The sequence below is a fragment of the Xenopus tropicalis genome, chromosome 5, assembly GCF_000004195.4.
Source record: "Xenopus tropicalis strain Nigerian chromosome 5, UCB_Xtro_10.0, whole genome shotgun sequence".
NCBI classification, from domain to species: Eukaryota; Metazoa; Chordata; class Amphibia; order Anura; family Pipidae; genus Xenopus; species Xenopus tropicalis.
Genome location: NC_030681.2, coordinates 77,055,120 through 77,072,690, shown reverse-complemented (window position 1 = coordinate 77,072,690; position 17,571 = coordinate 77,055,120). Strand labels below are relative to the sequence as shown.

The 17,571-nt window shown below is 42.7% G+C and overlaps 1 protein-coding gene across 1 annotated transcript in view; it reads left to right on the top strand.

Moving 5' to 3' along the window:
• The first annotated feature begins 4,541 nt into the window (after positions 1–4,541).
• slc16a10 (solute carrier family 16 member 10) overlaps positions 4,542–17,571 on the top strand; it is a 50,689-nt gene continuing 37,659 nt past the window's right edge. Inside the window, exon 1 of the mRNA XM_012963565.3 lies at positions 4,542–5,554. Within this exon, the coding sequence (XP_012819019.1) occupies positions 5,197–5,554 (358 nt within the window). The 5' untranslated portion in view covers positions 4,542–5,196. The remainder of the gene's footprint in view (positions 5,555–17,571) is intronic.

Genomic DNA, 17,571 nt, shown 5'->3' with positions numbered 1-17,571 from the left:
TGCCTGAATGGACATAGCTACGCATTGTGTAAAAGCCAGCCGTGCATTGGAAGAATTGTAGCTGGAAATGTTTTGAGTTCAGCTGCATTATTACACAGTGGCTTAGTGCTGGGCGGTATGACCAAAAATTTATATCACGGTATTTTTCAAAATTATATCGGTATCACGGTATTTGACGGTATTTTTTTTTCCCCATGCATGATTAGGTGACCACCCCAAACACCCGCCACCCGCACCCCCCCCGCCACCCCAAACACCCCCCCATCCACACGCACCCCCCCCACCCCCCCATCCGCACGCAACCCCCCCACCCCCCCATCCGCACGCACCCCCCCCACCCCAAACACCCCCCCATCCGCACGCACCCCCCCATCCGCACGCACCCCCCCACCCCAAACACCCCCCCATCCGCACACCCCCCCACCCCAAACACCCCCCCATCCGCACACACCCCCCCCACCCCAAACACTCCCCCATCCCCTTCACATAAATATAACCCCCCACCCCACCCCACCCCCCCCAAACACAACCCCATCCCCTTCACATAAGTATAACCCACCCACCCCCACCCCAAACACCCCCCCATCCCCTTCACATAAATATAACCCCCCACCCCACCCAAACACAACCCCATCCCCTTCACATAAAATATAATTACTGGCCAGGCACCCCCCGACAGCTCACATCGGTATCCGACTCTGAATGCGATGGCGCTTTTGTAGAGTGTGCGCGCTGACGTCACGTGCGCGCTGACGTCACGTGCGCGCTGACGTCACGTGCGCACCCGGAAGTATTCAGCACACCGGTATGTAGAAAATTCATATCGGTTTCAAAAAAAAAACCGGTGATCGGTTTTTACTGGTATACCGCCCAGCACTACAGTGGCTGTAATTTTTATAAGGTGAGTGAAATGTTCGGTTTATTGGGACTTCAGTTCATATCGCATAACACTTTTTACCATTACCAGCGTGAAGTTCTTTTTCCAGTTATTGATGAACACTGGCAGCAAGAACAACAAAAACTACATGACACATTCAATTGCATAAAATTGTGCCTTGCAGGTGATGGGCAATGTGACAGACCGGGTTACAGTGCCAAATATTGCAAATAGAGTTTTATGGAAGTGGACACTAAGGGGTATATTTATCATGCTGTGTAAAAAGTGGAGTAAAACATCACAGTGGTGTTGTTTATGGCAGCCAATCAGATGCTTTGCTTTGATTTTCTAACTATTGAAATCTAACTGCTGATTGGTTGCCCTGGGCAACATCACAGGTAATGCTTCACTCCACTTTTTAAACAGCATGATAAATATACCTCTAAGAAAATTGTGGACTTAGAGGTTGTTCAAGTTACAGAGGCTAAGACTTCAGCAGCTATGGAAAAACTAGCATTTACAAAGTGCCTGGAAATAATTTTGGCTGGATCATATAAAGTAAATGCAATAGCAACAAACCGTCATCATGGAATTATAAAATGAATGTGTGAAGTGTACAAAAAGAAAGGCATAGCACGTGAGTTTGATCTGTGGCACTATGCCAAGAGTTTAAAGAAACGCTTGTTTTCAGCAAGCAATAAGAGAAATTGGGCTGCTATAGCTGAATGGATACCAACTATAACAAGCCATCTGTGGTGGACTTCAAGCAAGTGTGAAGGTGACTTGTGTATGTTGCTGGAAAGATGGCAATCTATTGTGATGCACATATCAGATAAGCATGAATGGGATAATGTACCATGCGTGCACACACAAAAAGTACACAGATGAGGAGCGTAGCCGACGACCATGGATAGAAAAAGACTCACAAGTATACTTGTCCCTGGCAGAAGTAGTCCTGTCAAAAAAAATGACAGAAGACCTTGAGCAAATGGCTCATTTTCGCCATACTAGAGCATTAGAAGTGTATCACAGTTAGTACCGGCCTAAAAGGATCCATTTCAAAATGGATGGTTTTGAGGCCCGTACAAAACTTGCAGCTCTAGCCCATAATGCAAATGTACACAGAGAGCAATCTCGTGTCTGATGGTCTGGTGAGGGAAGAGACACTGTTGGCTCACTTTGTCATAAACTTGTGTTCCCAAAATACAAAAAAAAAAAGGGGTTACTAAAGCACTATATGAGCCAACAACCAATGCACATGTAATTCCAATGTTAGTGGATGTGCTCAAATTACTTCAGGGCAAATTGTCTCATAGTTGGGATTCCACAAACAGCACTATGCCAGACAACATTGCCACAAAACAGAGACCAGCTAAAGGTTGGACAGTTCTGCAGCATATGTCAAGATTTCAAGATTGGGACGTGTAAACAAGCTTTTTGGTAAAATCCTCATCCACGATGGCGATGCAAGTTGGTGCTCCTGTGCTTTGATGTGTTATATTGTCTAAATACTCTAAATGCATCTGAACTGATATGTTTCCTGCACTTCCTGGTCAAGTTCAAGTCCAAGACAGTTGTTCTAACATTATAGTTGTTTAGAACCCTTAGGCCAATGGTACACAAGACAAATCATCATCTTCTCTCCACCTGCAGAGAAAAGAAGATACATGGATTGTAACTCTTAGCTACCTCTTTTGTGGATTTTGTATTATTGTACTTTGGGGCCCCAGCTCTGGGCACTCTATAAAAATAACTGGCACTGAAGCCCCCCTGCTCTATGCACTTTATAAAAATTACTCTATGACTAAATGACTCTATGCACTAATAATTATAGTAGTTAGACCATAGACCAGTGGCCCCCGCTCCATGCACTAATACAAATAGCAGACCCCAGACCCTTTATAAGCCCACTCGCTCTATGCACTAGTAATAATGGTTGACCCCTTACCTCCCCACTCTATGCACTAATAATTATAGTAGTAAGACCCCAGACCAGTGGCCTCCCGCTCCATGCACTAATACGAATAGCAGCCCCAGACCCTTTATAAGCCCCCGCCGTCCTGCCGTAGGTTCCAGTATTCAAAGAAAGTACTCGTCAACAGGTAACAGGCCCCGTGCTGGCTGTACACCTTTCAAATTCAATCCAAATAACCTGGAGTGTACACATGTTCTTCAGTGCAACAGTGTAATTTATTGAGATATCACTGCACTACATGTTTCGGCTAACACCTGAGGAAGGCTGTTAGCCGAAACATGTAGTGCAGTGATATCTCAATAAATTACACTGTTGCACTGAAGAACATGTGTACTCTCCAGGTTATTTGGATAGTAATAGTCGACCCCTGACCTCCCCACTCTATGCACTAATAATTATAGTAGTTAGACCCCAGACCAGTGGCCCCCCCCCCGCTCTATGCACTAATTATAGTAGACCCTAGTCCTGTGGCCCCCTGCTCAATGCACTAATAGGATTGGACCCAAGACCCATGGCTCTGCTGCACAAACTGCTTTTACTACAGAGGGTTCTTTATAATACATAAGATTAAATCTACTTAAATGAATGTCATGATTTACAATTGTTGCTTACTGATGTTTGATATGTGTTCCACTGTACTTTATGAAACGTGTGTATTATAAGGAACAAATTGCCCCCTTTTTTAATAAAACTGATCGAAATAGACCCCAGACCAGTGCCCCCCCTGCTCCATGCGCTAATATGAATAGCAGACCCCAGACCCTTTAAAAGCCTCCCGCTCTATGCAATTTATAAAAATAACTGGCACTGAAGCCCACTGCTCTATGCACTTTATAAAAATAACTGGCACTGAAGCCCACCGCTCTATGCACTAGTAGTAATATTTGACCCCTGACCTCCTGTGCCCCCCCACTCTATGCACTAATAGTAATAGTCGACCCTAGACCTGTGGTAAGCTCCTAATTGGTACTTTACAGATACTGTAATAACATTTCTGTACATATGTTTCCCTGTGCTTATGAAACCTGTGGTGTGTTGTCACAGTGTCATAGAAGAAAAACAAAGACAAGTGATGTTTGTGTGGTATTTTTTTTTATTTAAAAAAATAGCAATTCCCACAAAGTACATTCCCATACCTGTCCCCCAGCATTTCCCTTCACCAGCCATCCCCCTAGCATGTTTTCCACAAAGCCCATTCCCATACCTGTCCCCCAGCATTTCCCTTCACCAGCCATCCCCCTAGCATGTTTTCCACAAAGCCCATTCCCATACCTGTCCCCCAGCATTTCAGCATGCCTCCTAAAAAGTACATTCCCATACCTGTCCCCTACCGTTTCCCATCCCCCCAATGTGTTTCCCACAAAGCCCATTCCCATACCTGTCCCCCAGCATTTCCCTTCAGCAGCTATCCCCCCCAGCGTCTTCCACAAAGTCCCAGCCCCTTTGCATACCTCTAACCCAGCATTCTTCCTGTTGTGTTCAGCTTTTCAGCTTCTGCAGATCATATCAAAGCTCCAGAAACAGGCAGCATATTATGAATAACTTTATGTGAGTTTATTTAACAAGGAAGATCTACCACTCATTTCCTCAGGGTGTCTAACACCCCCCACCCCCCCCCCCCCCCCCCCCCCGCCCCCAGCCGTTTCAGCAGCATGTCTCTTCCCAGCAGCATGTCTCTTCCCAGCCGTTTCAGCAGCATGTCTCTCCCCCAGCCTTTGAAAAGAACATAGGACCAGAAGAGGAGAGGGTCAACTTACCAACTGCAACAATTCCTCCTCTTCAGGGCGATAACTGAACTTTTTTTGAACTGACAGAAAGCTGGAGCAGAAAGGGAGGTGCTTGGTCAGAGAAAAAAAAAGATTGGATACGTGCAGTAAATGGAGCCTAGCACTTCGCTAGGAGCTCAGGTTTACACACTGTTTCCTGGGTTGAGCCGGAGCTGAGGAAACATCCTCCCTTTTATAAACACGAACTGTAGCACTCCTACACCATCTTCCCCGCCACATGTAATCTCCCCTCCCTCAGAGAGACTGGGACATCGGGGGAGGGTGGGGATTGCGTGGGACATCCTTTGCACTAGCTACGCCCCTACCAGGGGTTAGCCTTAACAAAATCATGGACTGTCTTATCAAGGCAACAGAGAGCAGCAGAAGGCAGTGTGCGAGAGGTGGCAGAAATCAGGGCACGGGTGGGGGGCAGAAGCGGAGCAGGTAGATACACGCACCAAAGTGACTTACAAAGTGTATAGGGGCCGCTAGCAACAGGCTGGGGGGAGAGCTGCACAAGCAGCAGTGCATTGCTTGTATTGTTCCGTTCTCTTGCGCTTACTGCGTGTCAAGCAGAGATGACAGTGGAGCAAGTAGGGTGCCCGGCTAAGGGGGAGCAAGGGCTGGGAGCCAATGAAGAGATGTCCCCGCTTAACTCAGTGGAAGGGAAGGAGAATGGGGAAATGGACCCGGTATCCATCGAGGAAGAAAAGCTAAAGGCCAACGATGAAAAGGACCCTGAGGCAGCCAAGGAGTCCGCACTGGAGGACAAGGAGTTCCAGCCCCCAGAAGGAGGCTGGGGATGGATGGTGATGGTGGCAGCAATGTGGTGCAATGGCTCTGTGTTTGGCATCCAGAACGCATGCGGGGTACTGTTTGTGTCGCTCATTGAAGAGTTTGGCTCGAAAGATGACACGGAGATGACATTTAAGACAGGTGAGTGCCCGGCACATGTGCCTACTAATGCTGGCAACTGTCGCACCTTAGCGGCTCCTGCTCTTTGTCATACTGACCTGCGCTTGTTCTGGCATTTCTAGTGGCAGCTGGGGGGCCGGCGGGACTGACAGCCGTGCAGTTATGAATGACGAAGCCATGTGGAGCACTGTTCCCTAACCGCAGCCATAGCATGCCTAATTATCTATTGTAGAACCAGAAAGTGTCAAACTGTTGGAAAAATGCAACTTTCTGCTGCTTCTGACAGCCAGAGAGTCCGGGCGGTACTTAGGGGGTTAGTGTAATAGTAATAGAGTGTGGGGCTGGGTAGTATTGGCAAGGGCTGCTAGTACTGACGCGAAACTTTCCTGTGCGTATGGCCTGCGGTGTGTAATCTGCTCCTTCCCTCTCTAGTCACATGCGGATGTTTGCCTTTCCCTTTAGCCTCTGACTCCAGTCTATCAGCAAGGCCATGTGTCACTTGGGTGATGTGCTCCATTGGTTTGGGAGAGGAGGCCCCTAGTCCTATTCTGCCTCTTACAGCTACAGGCTTACTGGGGGCCACAGGGCAGAATAGTGTGTACTTCCTATTGGCTTTATAGTCTTAATCCACATACTAAACAATGTGCATCATCCACCATTCTAGTATCAGTCATCTCCTTTGCTCTGTCATCTGTCCATCAATCAGAAATCTGTATCATCTATGAATCTTTGTCTCTTGTCATGTATCTTTGTCATTGACACCATGTATCCTTTATCTATCTATCTATCAATCATCTATCTATCTATCTATCTATCTATCTATCTATATCTATCTATCTATCTATCTATCTATCATCTATCTATCTATCTATCTATCATCTATCTATCTATCTATCTATCTATCTATCTATATCTATCTATCTATCTATCTATCTATCTATCTATCTATCTATCATCATTTATCATCTTTCTCTGTCACATTACTAGTCTCATACATTTATTGGTGTCTGGATTGATGTTTCCTTAATAGATGCAAGATCATTAAATGAAATGCAGTTCTTGCAGATCTTCACTTTAAGAAGGTGATAATATTTAGACTGGTTTTATTTTTAGTGACTGAATACAGCCTGTGGATCTGTGTGTGAGTATGGGGGGGGGGGGGGTAGAGTGGGGGTGGCGGACTAGCAAGTCCTGATGCAGACAGTCCCATATGCTCAGAAGTATAAGCAGTCACATAAACCAAATGAACCAAATGGGATGAGGTAGATTCTTCTTTGTTCTATGGAATGTAAACAGGGTTGTTCTGTCTATGTATTGATCTGCTTTGGCGATCTACGGGCCTGCAAGGCATACATTCTGCTCCTTTCGCTTAAGTATCAACCCTATCCAAGTATACCCCTCCCCCGTCACCCAAGCGAAGGCCAAAATAGAACAGTGACTAGTGTAGATTTCTGTGTTTATCCAATGTGAGATTAGGGTAGCAAGAAAGAAATATTGCACAAGCCATGGAAATATTCAGTAGCTTGTAACTTTGTACTTTTTTAAAATACCTTAATGATTTTGGTGGCTAAAATATGAGAATAACAAACTCAGGACAACATTTTTAAAATTGTTCCGATAAATTTAAAACAAAGTGAAAAAATAAAAGAACCCTCTTTTAATTGGTATATTGTGTTGACTCAATTGCCCAAGCTGCCATAATGTCTTCTGACTGCAGGATAAGCCAATAATCATAAAAACACTGCATTTATTCAATATTTGTAAAAAAAAAGCAGCTGTTAAGCAGGCGCTAACATATTTGCAAAAGGTAAATACGATTTGCAAATATTTTAGTGTCTATTAAACCCAATAGGATTTTAATTAATTTTATTTTCATAAAAATAAACATTGTTCCTTATAAATATGGCAATAATTATGTAAAATAAAAAAACTGATATGTGGTAAATACAATTTGTACTGGTCTTGCTCATTGGGCAGATAGTACATTTACTTTTTTCGGTTCAGTCATTTTATTTTCTTTTTTGGAAAACATGAATGTTAGTTCTGGATTATATTAAGATGTTTGCGGTACTACTGGTGTGATGTTTTGTAATTACTCCTTCCCATCTATTTGTCCCTAGGAGACCATCAATCACAGTACCCTTTTCAAGACCTATTTCCTATTATGTGCTTTATGCTTCATTCTTCACATAGACAGACTTTTTTTTTTTTTTTTTAAATAGCAAATCTAATATACCTTTCACCATTTCCTTCAAAAACTATAAATGCGCTGCAAATTAAAAAATGTTACTTAAATGATAGAGGCTATTTTTTTAATTATACACACACATATATATATATATTCAATAATTCATTAGTTTATAATGGTAAAAAATGTGTAAAATGCTGTAGCTATGATTTCAAAACTATATATATATATATATATATAGTAACTTATTCAGAAACCTGGTATGCAGAAAGATTTGAATAGAGCCCGATTTCAGCAAATAATTTGAATTTTTTAAACTATTTACTTTTTCTTTTTAATAATAATACAGTAATAATAATACAATAAAACAATAATTTTGTTTTTTTTTAATGTTTAAGTGATTTTTAGCATTCTTAGGATATAATGATCAAAATTACAGAAAGATCCCTTGTCTGGAAATCCCCAGGTCCAAGCATCAGGCATTCTGTATAATAGATCCTATACCTGTGTCTATCTATCTAAAAAATTATATATACAGGTATGGGAACCCATTATCCAGAAAGCTCCCATTAGACTCCATTTTAATCAAATAATTCAGAATTTTAAAACTGATTTCCTTTTTCTCTATAGAAATAAAACAGTACCATGTAATTGATCCCAACTAAGATATAAATAATTCTTATTGGGTGCAAAATAATCCTATTGGGTTTAATTAATGTTGTATTGATTTTTTAGTAGACGTAAGGTATGGAGATCCAAATTACGGAAAGACCGCTTATCTGAAATACCCTTGGTCCTGAGCATTCTGGATAACGGGTTCTACACTTGTACTATCTGTAAGGTTTGAGAACTCTATTGTGAGTTTATTCGAATTATAAAAACAGTCTTGAATTCACAAACTCATAAATAAGCCCTTTAATATAGCCATGGCTACTAGGGGTAGGCAGAAGAGGCAGCTGCCTAGGGCGCAACAATTTGGGGGCGCCAGGCAGGAGCCTCTCCTGCCTACCCCTAGTCTGTGCTGTGGTTTCATTGTCCCCGCCGCTTGTCATTACGCGGTGGGGGTATTGAATTATCGGTTTGTATCTCACCCCCCCGCGCGCGGCCCGCCCCTGAATATAGCTGATGTATATAAACTCTCCCTTTTAAGTTTTGCCATGCACAGGTTTCCATGCTGTGATGCAATCTTACTGCCAATAACTGTCCCTATATTCTTTTAATCTATGTTATTGCTAAATGTAATAACTGAATTGCATTTAAGATTCTGAAACTTTGCAAATATGAGTTGCAATATGAGTTGCAGTATGATTGCTGGTGTTACTCAGTGTGCATCTTGTCGCATGTATGTGGTCCTGGAGCAGCAGTTCCATGCAGCATTTACTTGTGAGAGATGCAGGTGGGTTTTCCTCTTGGAATCTGAGGTGCAGAATCTAAGGGGGGAACTGGCAGCACTGAGGGCAGCTGCAAACATGGGGGAGAACAGGAGGCTCACTGAGCAACCACTGGCAGGGGCCGGTGTAGTGGGGGGGGGAGAAGGGACAGTGGAGGTTAATGAGGGAGACAAATTTGTAACAGTTAAGAGGGGCAGTAGGGGACACAAGGGTAGGGGGGCTGGTTCAAAGCTTGTACAAACCAACAGATTTGCCGCGTTAGGTGAAGATGCTGGGGAAGGCAGCTCTGAGCTGGCGTGTATGGAGCAGGCTGACTCTCAGAGCACCCTGGGAGCCGGCACCTCTAATACAGGTGGGGGGAGTAGTGCTAGGAAGGGAAGGCAGGTTATAGTTGTAGGGGATTCAATCATTAGAAAGGTGGATAGGGTAATTTGTCGCAAAGACCCTACATGCCGAACTGTGTGTTGCTTGCCTGGTGCTAGGGTTCGGCATGTGGTGGAACGAGTGGACAGATTGTTGGGAGGGGCTGGGGAAGACCCGGCGGTCTTGGTACACATAGGTACCAATGACAAAGTTAGAGGAGGGGGGGAAGTCCTCAAGAACGATTTTAAAAAGCTAGGTGCGAAGTTGAGGGCGAGGACTTCCAAGGTAATTTTCTCAGAGATATTACCTGTGCCACGAGCAACATTAAGAAGGCAGCGGGAGCTCAGGGAGATTAATGCGTGGCTGAGAGATTGGTGCAGGGAGGAGGGCTTTGGGTTTCTCCAGAACTGGGCTGATTTCTCAATCGGCTACAGGCTCTTTGCCAGGGATGGGCTGCACCTCAATGATGATGGGGCAGCTGCTTTGGGGGAAAAGATGGCTAGAGGGTTGGAGGAGATTTTAAACTAGGAGTGGGGGGGGAGGGTGCAGCGGGAAATTCTGTGGTAGACAGGATAGATGAGGTAGTGGGCATAGTAAGGAAAATTGGGGGAGGAGACTTGCTTCGGGATACTGATAATGGCAGGGAGGCCCATAAGTTGTTTACACGTCATTCTCACGCCGGAACCAGTATTAAATGTATGTTTACCAATGCAAGGAGTCTGACTGGTAAAATGGGAGAGCTGGAGGTACTGGCGTTGGAGCGGAAATATGATGTGATTGGTGTTGCTGAAACTTGGTTGAATGAGTCTCATGACTGGGCTGTTAATATTGGGGGGTATACATTGTTTCGGAGGGACAGGGGCAATAGGAAAGGAGGAGGAGTGTGTCTGTTCATTAAGCACGACTTAAAAGCAAATATTAAGGAGGAAGTGATGGGGGTAACAGAGGGAGCTGAATCCTTATGGGTTGAGCTTCTCACAGATAGTAAAGAATCTACCAAGCTAATTGTAGGGGTATGCTATAGACCCCCTAATGTAAGCGAAGAGGAGGAGGCCCAGCTCCTGTTGCAAATAGAAAAGGCTGCTAGTTTGGGGCAAGTGATAATAATGGGGGATTTTAATTACCCTGATATTGACTGGGGCAATAGTACTGCCAGGACAGTAAATGGGAACAAGTTTATAAACTTGCTGCACGACAACTTTATGTCACAGGTTGTTGAGGAGCCAACCAGGAACAATGCTATACTAGATCTAGTGATCTCTAATGACCCAGAACGTATAGCAAATGTGCAAGTGGTTGAACCCCTGGGTAATAGTGACCATAATGTTATTTCATTTGATGTTTGGTGCAGGAAACAAATTTACACGGGGGCAACAAAGACACTGAATTTTAGGAAGGCAAATTTTAGCTCCTTAAGGGCAGCGCTTCAGGGCATAGATTGGGGCATTATGTTTTCTGATAAAAACACAGAGCAGAAATGGTTGTCATTTAAAATGATATTAAATCATTACTGTTCTCAATTCATTCCATTAATAAGAAAAAGTAGAAGTGTTAAGAATCACCCTATGTGGCTTAACTCTGAGGTAAAGAAGTTAATAGGGAAAAAAAGGAAAGCTTTTAAGAAATATAAGTCAGAGGGGACAGTAGCTGCGTTTAATGAATATAAACACTATAACAAGTGTTGTAAAACAGCAATCCGGAAGGCAAAGATAGAAAATGAGGAGCGCATCGCGGCCGAGGCCAAGACTAACCCCAAAAAGTTTTTTAAGTATATTAATAGTAAAAAGATGCAGGTTGAGGGTGTGGCCCCATTGAGTTATAATAACAATATGGTTACAGCGGATACAGAAAAGGCAGATGTGCTTAACCAGTTCTTTTCTTCTGTGTATACAGTAGAGGAGCCAGTGGGCCAAGTCTCACCCAATAGCTTCACTGTTGCCTCAGCTCCAACTACACAGTGGTTGGCACAGGATATGGTGCTTAAAGGGTTACACACGATAAATGTAAACAAGGCACCTGGGCCAGATGGAATACACCCTCGGGTACTGAGAGAGCTAGGGGCAGAATTGCAGTGGCCCTTGTTTCTGATATTCTCAGACTCTCTTTCATCAGGTATGGTACCTAGTGATTGGAAGAAGGCGAATGTCACTCCCATATTTAAAAAGGGAATAAGATCTCAGCCTGGCAATTATAGGCCTGTAAGTTTGACATCCGTGGTGGGCAAGTTATTTGAAGGCTTGTTAAGGGATCACATTCAAAATTATGTAGTGGAGAATGGCATTATGAGCAGTAATCAGCATGGCTTTATGAAGGACAGGTCATGTCAGACCAATTTAATTGCTTTTTATGATGAGGTAAGTAAGAAGCTGGACAGTGGGGATGCAGTAGATATAATCTATTTGGATTTTGCCAAAGCATTTGATACCGTTCCCCACAAACGACTGCTTTCTAAGCTAAGGTCTATTGGTCTTAGTGAAGTCGTTTGCACATGGATAGAAAACTGGCTACAGGATCGGGTACAGAGGGTGGTTGTTAATGGCACATTCTCTACTTGGAGTAAGGTTCTCAGTGGGGTCCCTCAGGGTTCTGTACTGGGTCCACTTTTGTTTAATTTGTTCATAAATGACTTAGGGGAGGGTATTATGAGTAATGTATCAGTGTTTGCAGATGACACAAAACTCTGCAGACCAGTCAATTCTATCCAGGATGTGACATCCCTGCAGCAGGATCTTGACCAACTGGCAATCTGGGCAGCTAAGTGGCAGATGAGATTTAATGTGGATAAATGTAAGGTCATGCACCTGGGATGTAAAAATATGCAAGCCCCGTATAACCTTAATGGGACTGCACTAGGCAAATCCATAATGGAGAAGGATCTTGGAGTCCTTGTAGATAATAAACTTGGCTGTAGCAAGCAATGCCAGGCAGCAGCTGCAAGGGCAAACAAGGTTCTGAGCTGTATTAAAAGGGGTATAGATTCACGGGAGGAGGGGGTTATTCTTCCCCTTTACAGAGCACTGGTAAGGCCCCATCTAGAATATGCTGTTCAGTTTTGGTCTCCAGTGCTCAAACGGGACATTATTGAGCTAGAGAGGGTCCAGAGAAGGGCAACTAAGCTGGTAAAGGGTATGGAAAGTCTCGGTTATGAAGAAAGACTGGCCAAGTTGGGTCTGTTTACACTGGAGAAGAGGCGCTTAAGAGGTGACATGATAACTATGTATAAATATATAAGGGGATCATATAATAACCTCTCTAATGTTTTATTTACCAGTAGGTCCTTCCAACGGACACGAGGGCACCCACTCCGTTTAGAAGAAGGGAGGTTCCATTTAAATATTCGGAAAGGATTTTTTACAGTGAGAGCTGTGAAGTTGTGGAATTCCCTCCCCGAATCAGTCGTGCTGGCTGATACATTATATAGCTTTAAGAAGGGGCTGGATGGATTCTTAGCAAGTGAGGGAATACACGGTTATGGGAGATAGCTCTTAGTACAAGTTGATACAGGGACTGGTCCGATTGCCATCTTGGAGTCAGGAAGGAATTTTTTCCCCTCTGAGGCAAATTAGAGAGGCTTCAGATGGGGTTTTTTGCCTTCCTCTGGATCAACTTGTAGTTAGGCAGGTTAGGTATAGGCATTATGGTTGAACTTGATGGACGTATGTCTTTTTTCAACCCAACTTACTATGTTACTATGTTACTATGTAAATATAACATATGTTCAATGGTGTGTGAATTACACAGTCAAGAGAAAAATATAAGTGTATGTCTGCTGCTTTTTTACAGTCACACAAATAGCTGTTAATAAAGACACCCTTTCATATTACACAAATGTAAAGAGGATATATGATTCCATAAAAAATATTTTACTGGTCTGTTACTATAGCAGTCATATTATAGTATGCCACAGGTCATATTGTGCAAAGCCCTATTTTTTCCAGAATAAAATTGAACACTTCTCTTCAGGGTTGTTAATGTTACATTATACTTTTTTATATGGTGTTTCTGTTCCAAAGGATGGCACATTAGTTGGTCTCCAATTAACTTTATAGAAGCTTATTTCCATCTTCTGTTTATCTGTACACTGGTAATCTAATTATTAGAGGTACATTGACTGTTTTTTAACTGTATATGGTATATTTCATATTTTAAGAGTATTTATTGTTAGGTTAAAGAGTGGGGCTGGAAAGCCATCACCTTTTAAAGGAGAAGGAAATGTAAAAACTAAGTAAGCTTTATGAGAAAGGTCTGTGTAAATACAGCCGTAAGCTCTCCCAGAAACACTGCACTGAGTCCTCTATTAAAAGAAACACAAGATTTCTTTGAGTCTATGCAGCTCTCTCCCCTCTCCTGCTCCCCTTCCCATAAGAATTCTAAGAATTCCCCCCCCCCTTAGAAATGTGTGATCAGAGCCAATCAGCAGGAAGCTTCCTTATAGTCTTACAAACTGCGCATGTACAGGGGTCTTGGTGCAGGAGCTTGGCATCATGGGAATTTTGTTTACACTGCTCAGCGTTTTTTTTTCCTATGACGCTTCTGATCATCTGAACATGCAAAATATGGGGAGACTTAATTGAGAGAACTGAAGGTATGCCTGCAGCTTGAGATAAACTCTTTATTAGCCTTTCCTTCTCCTTTAAGGGTGCAATCAGTGATGTAACTACCATACAGCAGACTCTGATTATTATTTTTTGAACCATTTCTTAGCCCTATTTTTTTTTTTTCCCCTTGCAGTCAAAGCCCACAGATGTTTTCACTGGTTTGTTTTCTGTTACAGTTGCTCTTGACATCCAGCTATTGCTCAATAAATTAGGTTCATTTAAGTTAACCTACAAATACATAGTAGTTTTTCTTGCTTTCCTTGCAGCTGACAGCTTGTTAAAAGGCTATGCAAAGAATGTTACTTCTAAAATAGTTCTGTCTGCTTTGTTTCTCTGAATCAGTGAAACAAGTAGAGTATACATATATATCGTAATCCCGGAGTTGCTGGTCTTTTTTATACTATATATATATATATATATATATATATATATAAAGTCTCGTAGAAAGCACTCCAAGGACATATAAAAATCAAAAAGTTTATTTAGACACAGATGTCTACGCGTTTCGATCCATACAGGATCGTCATCAGGATCCTGTATGGATCGAAACGCGTAGACATCTGTGTCTAAATAAACTTTTTGATTTTTATATGTCCTTGGAGTGCTTTCTACGAGACTTTATACAATTTTATGGTCAGCACCCAGTCATTGGCGCTTTTGTTTGGTGAGTGCCGATTTTTTGAACATTATATATATATATATATATAATCATACCAGACAAGGCTGTCCTTACCTTTATTTATTTTTTGTCAAGTACCTTTTACTTTTTCTGTTATACGTACTACGGAAATGAATACTTTCTCACTTTGGCACTACGGAAATGTATACTTATCTACTTCTATCGGGTACTTTGCACGGGATTAATCTCTGCCAGCTTGCAATATGGTCCGCCTATTTATCTTGTTTTCGCTTTTCCATGCTTGGTTTTCTTCTTTTTGTCTATATAACACACTCCATCTGTTTTCTTTTGTTTATTATCTTATAATTTTTCATAGTAGCAGGGAGACATTCCTTGGCCCACCCAGTTTTTTTGGTGGTAGGCAGTATGGGTCCTCTATTTGTATACTTATAAATCAGCTATCAACATTAACTACCACTGTTTTAGCTATCATTACGCTTGGGTTTGCACGATATGCTATCTGAATTTACACTGATAGTGTGATTGTTACATACTATTTTTTTATGCCTGTGCTACATCAGTGTTTGTCCCTGGGCATCTTTACCAGCAATACTGGATTTAAACCTTGTGTGCCCCCCAAAACTGCCCCCTCCAGGTGATATGCGGGTTGACACCTGTGGGGCGTGTGAGTTAGGGTTGAAATCTGCGCAATCATTGTGGCTTAGGGTTGGGTGCAGGTCAGAGTGTGGAATTACACTCTTTCTCTGCCCCAAAGTTTCCCTGTCTTAGAACCTAAGGTATGCGCAGAAGTAGTGTACAGAATGTTAAGACGTGGGTAAGGGTTGGGTAAGGGTCCTGCAATAGAAACAATTTGCAGGTTAGGATCGGGTGTGGGTTAAGTTTTTCTTGACCTGTACATTACAACCCTTGCTTCCTGCTCAAACACAACCCTCCTCGCTTAAATTCCACCCGGCATAGTAACCCCTCTTATAGTCAGCACTAATCTCCGGCAGCCTGCACCAACCGCTAGCTGCTGCAACATTTTCACCAGTCTGAAGCCAGATCTTTGCCAGTCTATGCCCGAGCCTTTGTGGCCTGCCCACAATCAGGTACTGTTTCCTGGCAGATTGCTTTGCACTTTTTTGGGGCTACCCTACTCCTCTTCTGCCCACACTCCTTGCAGAAGCTGGTAGGACCAAGCAGTGAAATTGCAGAAGTGTAAAGCCCCAAATGGATTTGCTGGGGTTCTTTTTATTATCCCTGCCCACCTCCTTTTATTCTCGGTAAACTTTTTGGGGGGTAAAAAACAGATCTGTTTTTTAGTTATATCATTTTATTACAGTGTACAATGCTTGTGTTGCACAAGATCCTTGAAATCAAGTACATTATATCCTTATGGAAGGTGCTGAGTAATTTAATCAGTTATAAACGGTGCTCAGGCATGTAATTTCTGTCGCAAAACACAATAATGAAACACATAATAATGAAACTTCTGTATAATAATACATGATGTACTGCCTATTGTAAAAATACTGTATATTAGAAGTCACTTCCCAGGGAAGGCAGGTTTCCCTAAAGAAAAGGAAGTGTGGTGACTTCAAGGAATTTAGAAGCAATGTACACTGATTACTGACTATGAGGAAAGAATGCAATGGCACAGTGATATAACAATCTGTGTCCAAAACCCCTGTGGAACAGCTGGCTTGAACTCCGTTCAATGTGAAGCAGAGAAATGCCAGGTCTGTCTTTCACCAACACCCTTTTGGGGTCACAGAACTTTGTTGTGAAATCAGACAAGGAACCTGCATACTTTGGAGTGAGAACAAGGTAACTACCATACAACTGACCCTATGGCCGCAGCAAGGCCTGGGGGGCATATGGGCCCAGGCCATGGTGTCTGCTGTATGGTAGTTCCCTTCAGGAGTGAAAAATAGCTGCCTGCCACCAGTAATTGAACAGAGGGCGAGTGGCTAATGATGGGGGAAGCTATGCTATTGAAACAGACAAGGATCAGGCAACAGCATAGCCAGATTCAGGCAAAGATTAGGACAAGTAGCAGAACTCATGGTCAAAGAACAGGCAAGGGTTAATACTATAAGAGAAACTAGTTGAAGGCTTGAACAGGATCTGGGACACAGGGCAGCTTAAAGGAGAAAGTCATTTTGGCATTTTACTGCTAATAGATTTGCCACATTAGTGCAACCTTGAATAATATATTTATTCTGCAGAAAGCATTATCATACATGAGTAAACAGCTTTTGAAGCTTTCTCCATTTGCTTAAGACAGCAGCTGCCATTTTAAGTAGCTTCCTGCTGCAACTCTAGCATTATAGCTGAGACCACACATTCCTAAGGGAGGGGGGAGGGAGTTCTTAGCATTCTTGTGGGAGGGGGAGCAGGAGAGAGGAGAGAGCTGGCAGACTCTGGCCCAGAGAATTAAAGATTTTTCTGAGAGAGGAAGTCAGACACCGAACATCATGTTTACAAAAAATGAGACAAGAAATCCTGTGTTTCTTGTGCAGCGTTTCTGTGAGTGCTTATGGCTGTAATTACATAGACCTTTCTGAAAAGCTTACTTAGTTTTAGCTTTTCTTTCTCCTTTAAGCTAAGGTAAACTGTAAAGCTGGTGTTTAAAACCTAAATGGGTGCCAAGCACAAATGATGTGTCTGGAATTGATGTTGCACCACCAAGACCCAGGCTGATTTCATTGCACACGCCATTGACAGGGCATGTCAGGGATGTCAGGGCATGTGTTGCATGATGATATAATTGCTGGTCTCCCAGTACTTCTTACAAGTGAGTTGTAACAAAGTAGTTAACTTTTTGGTATCTTATGTAATGGCCACTTCTAAGCAACTATAGGTAGCCTTCATTATTT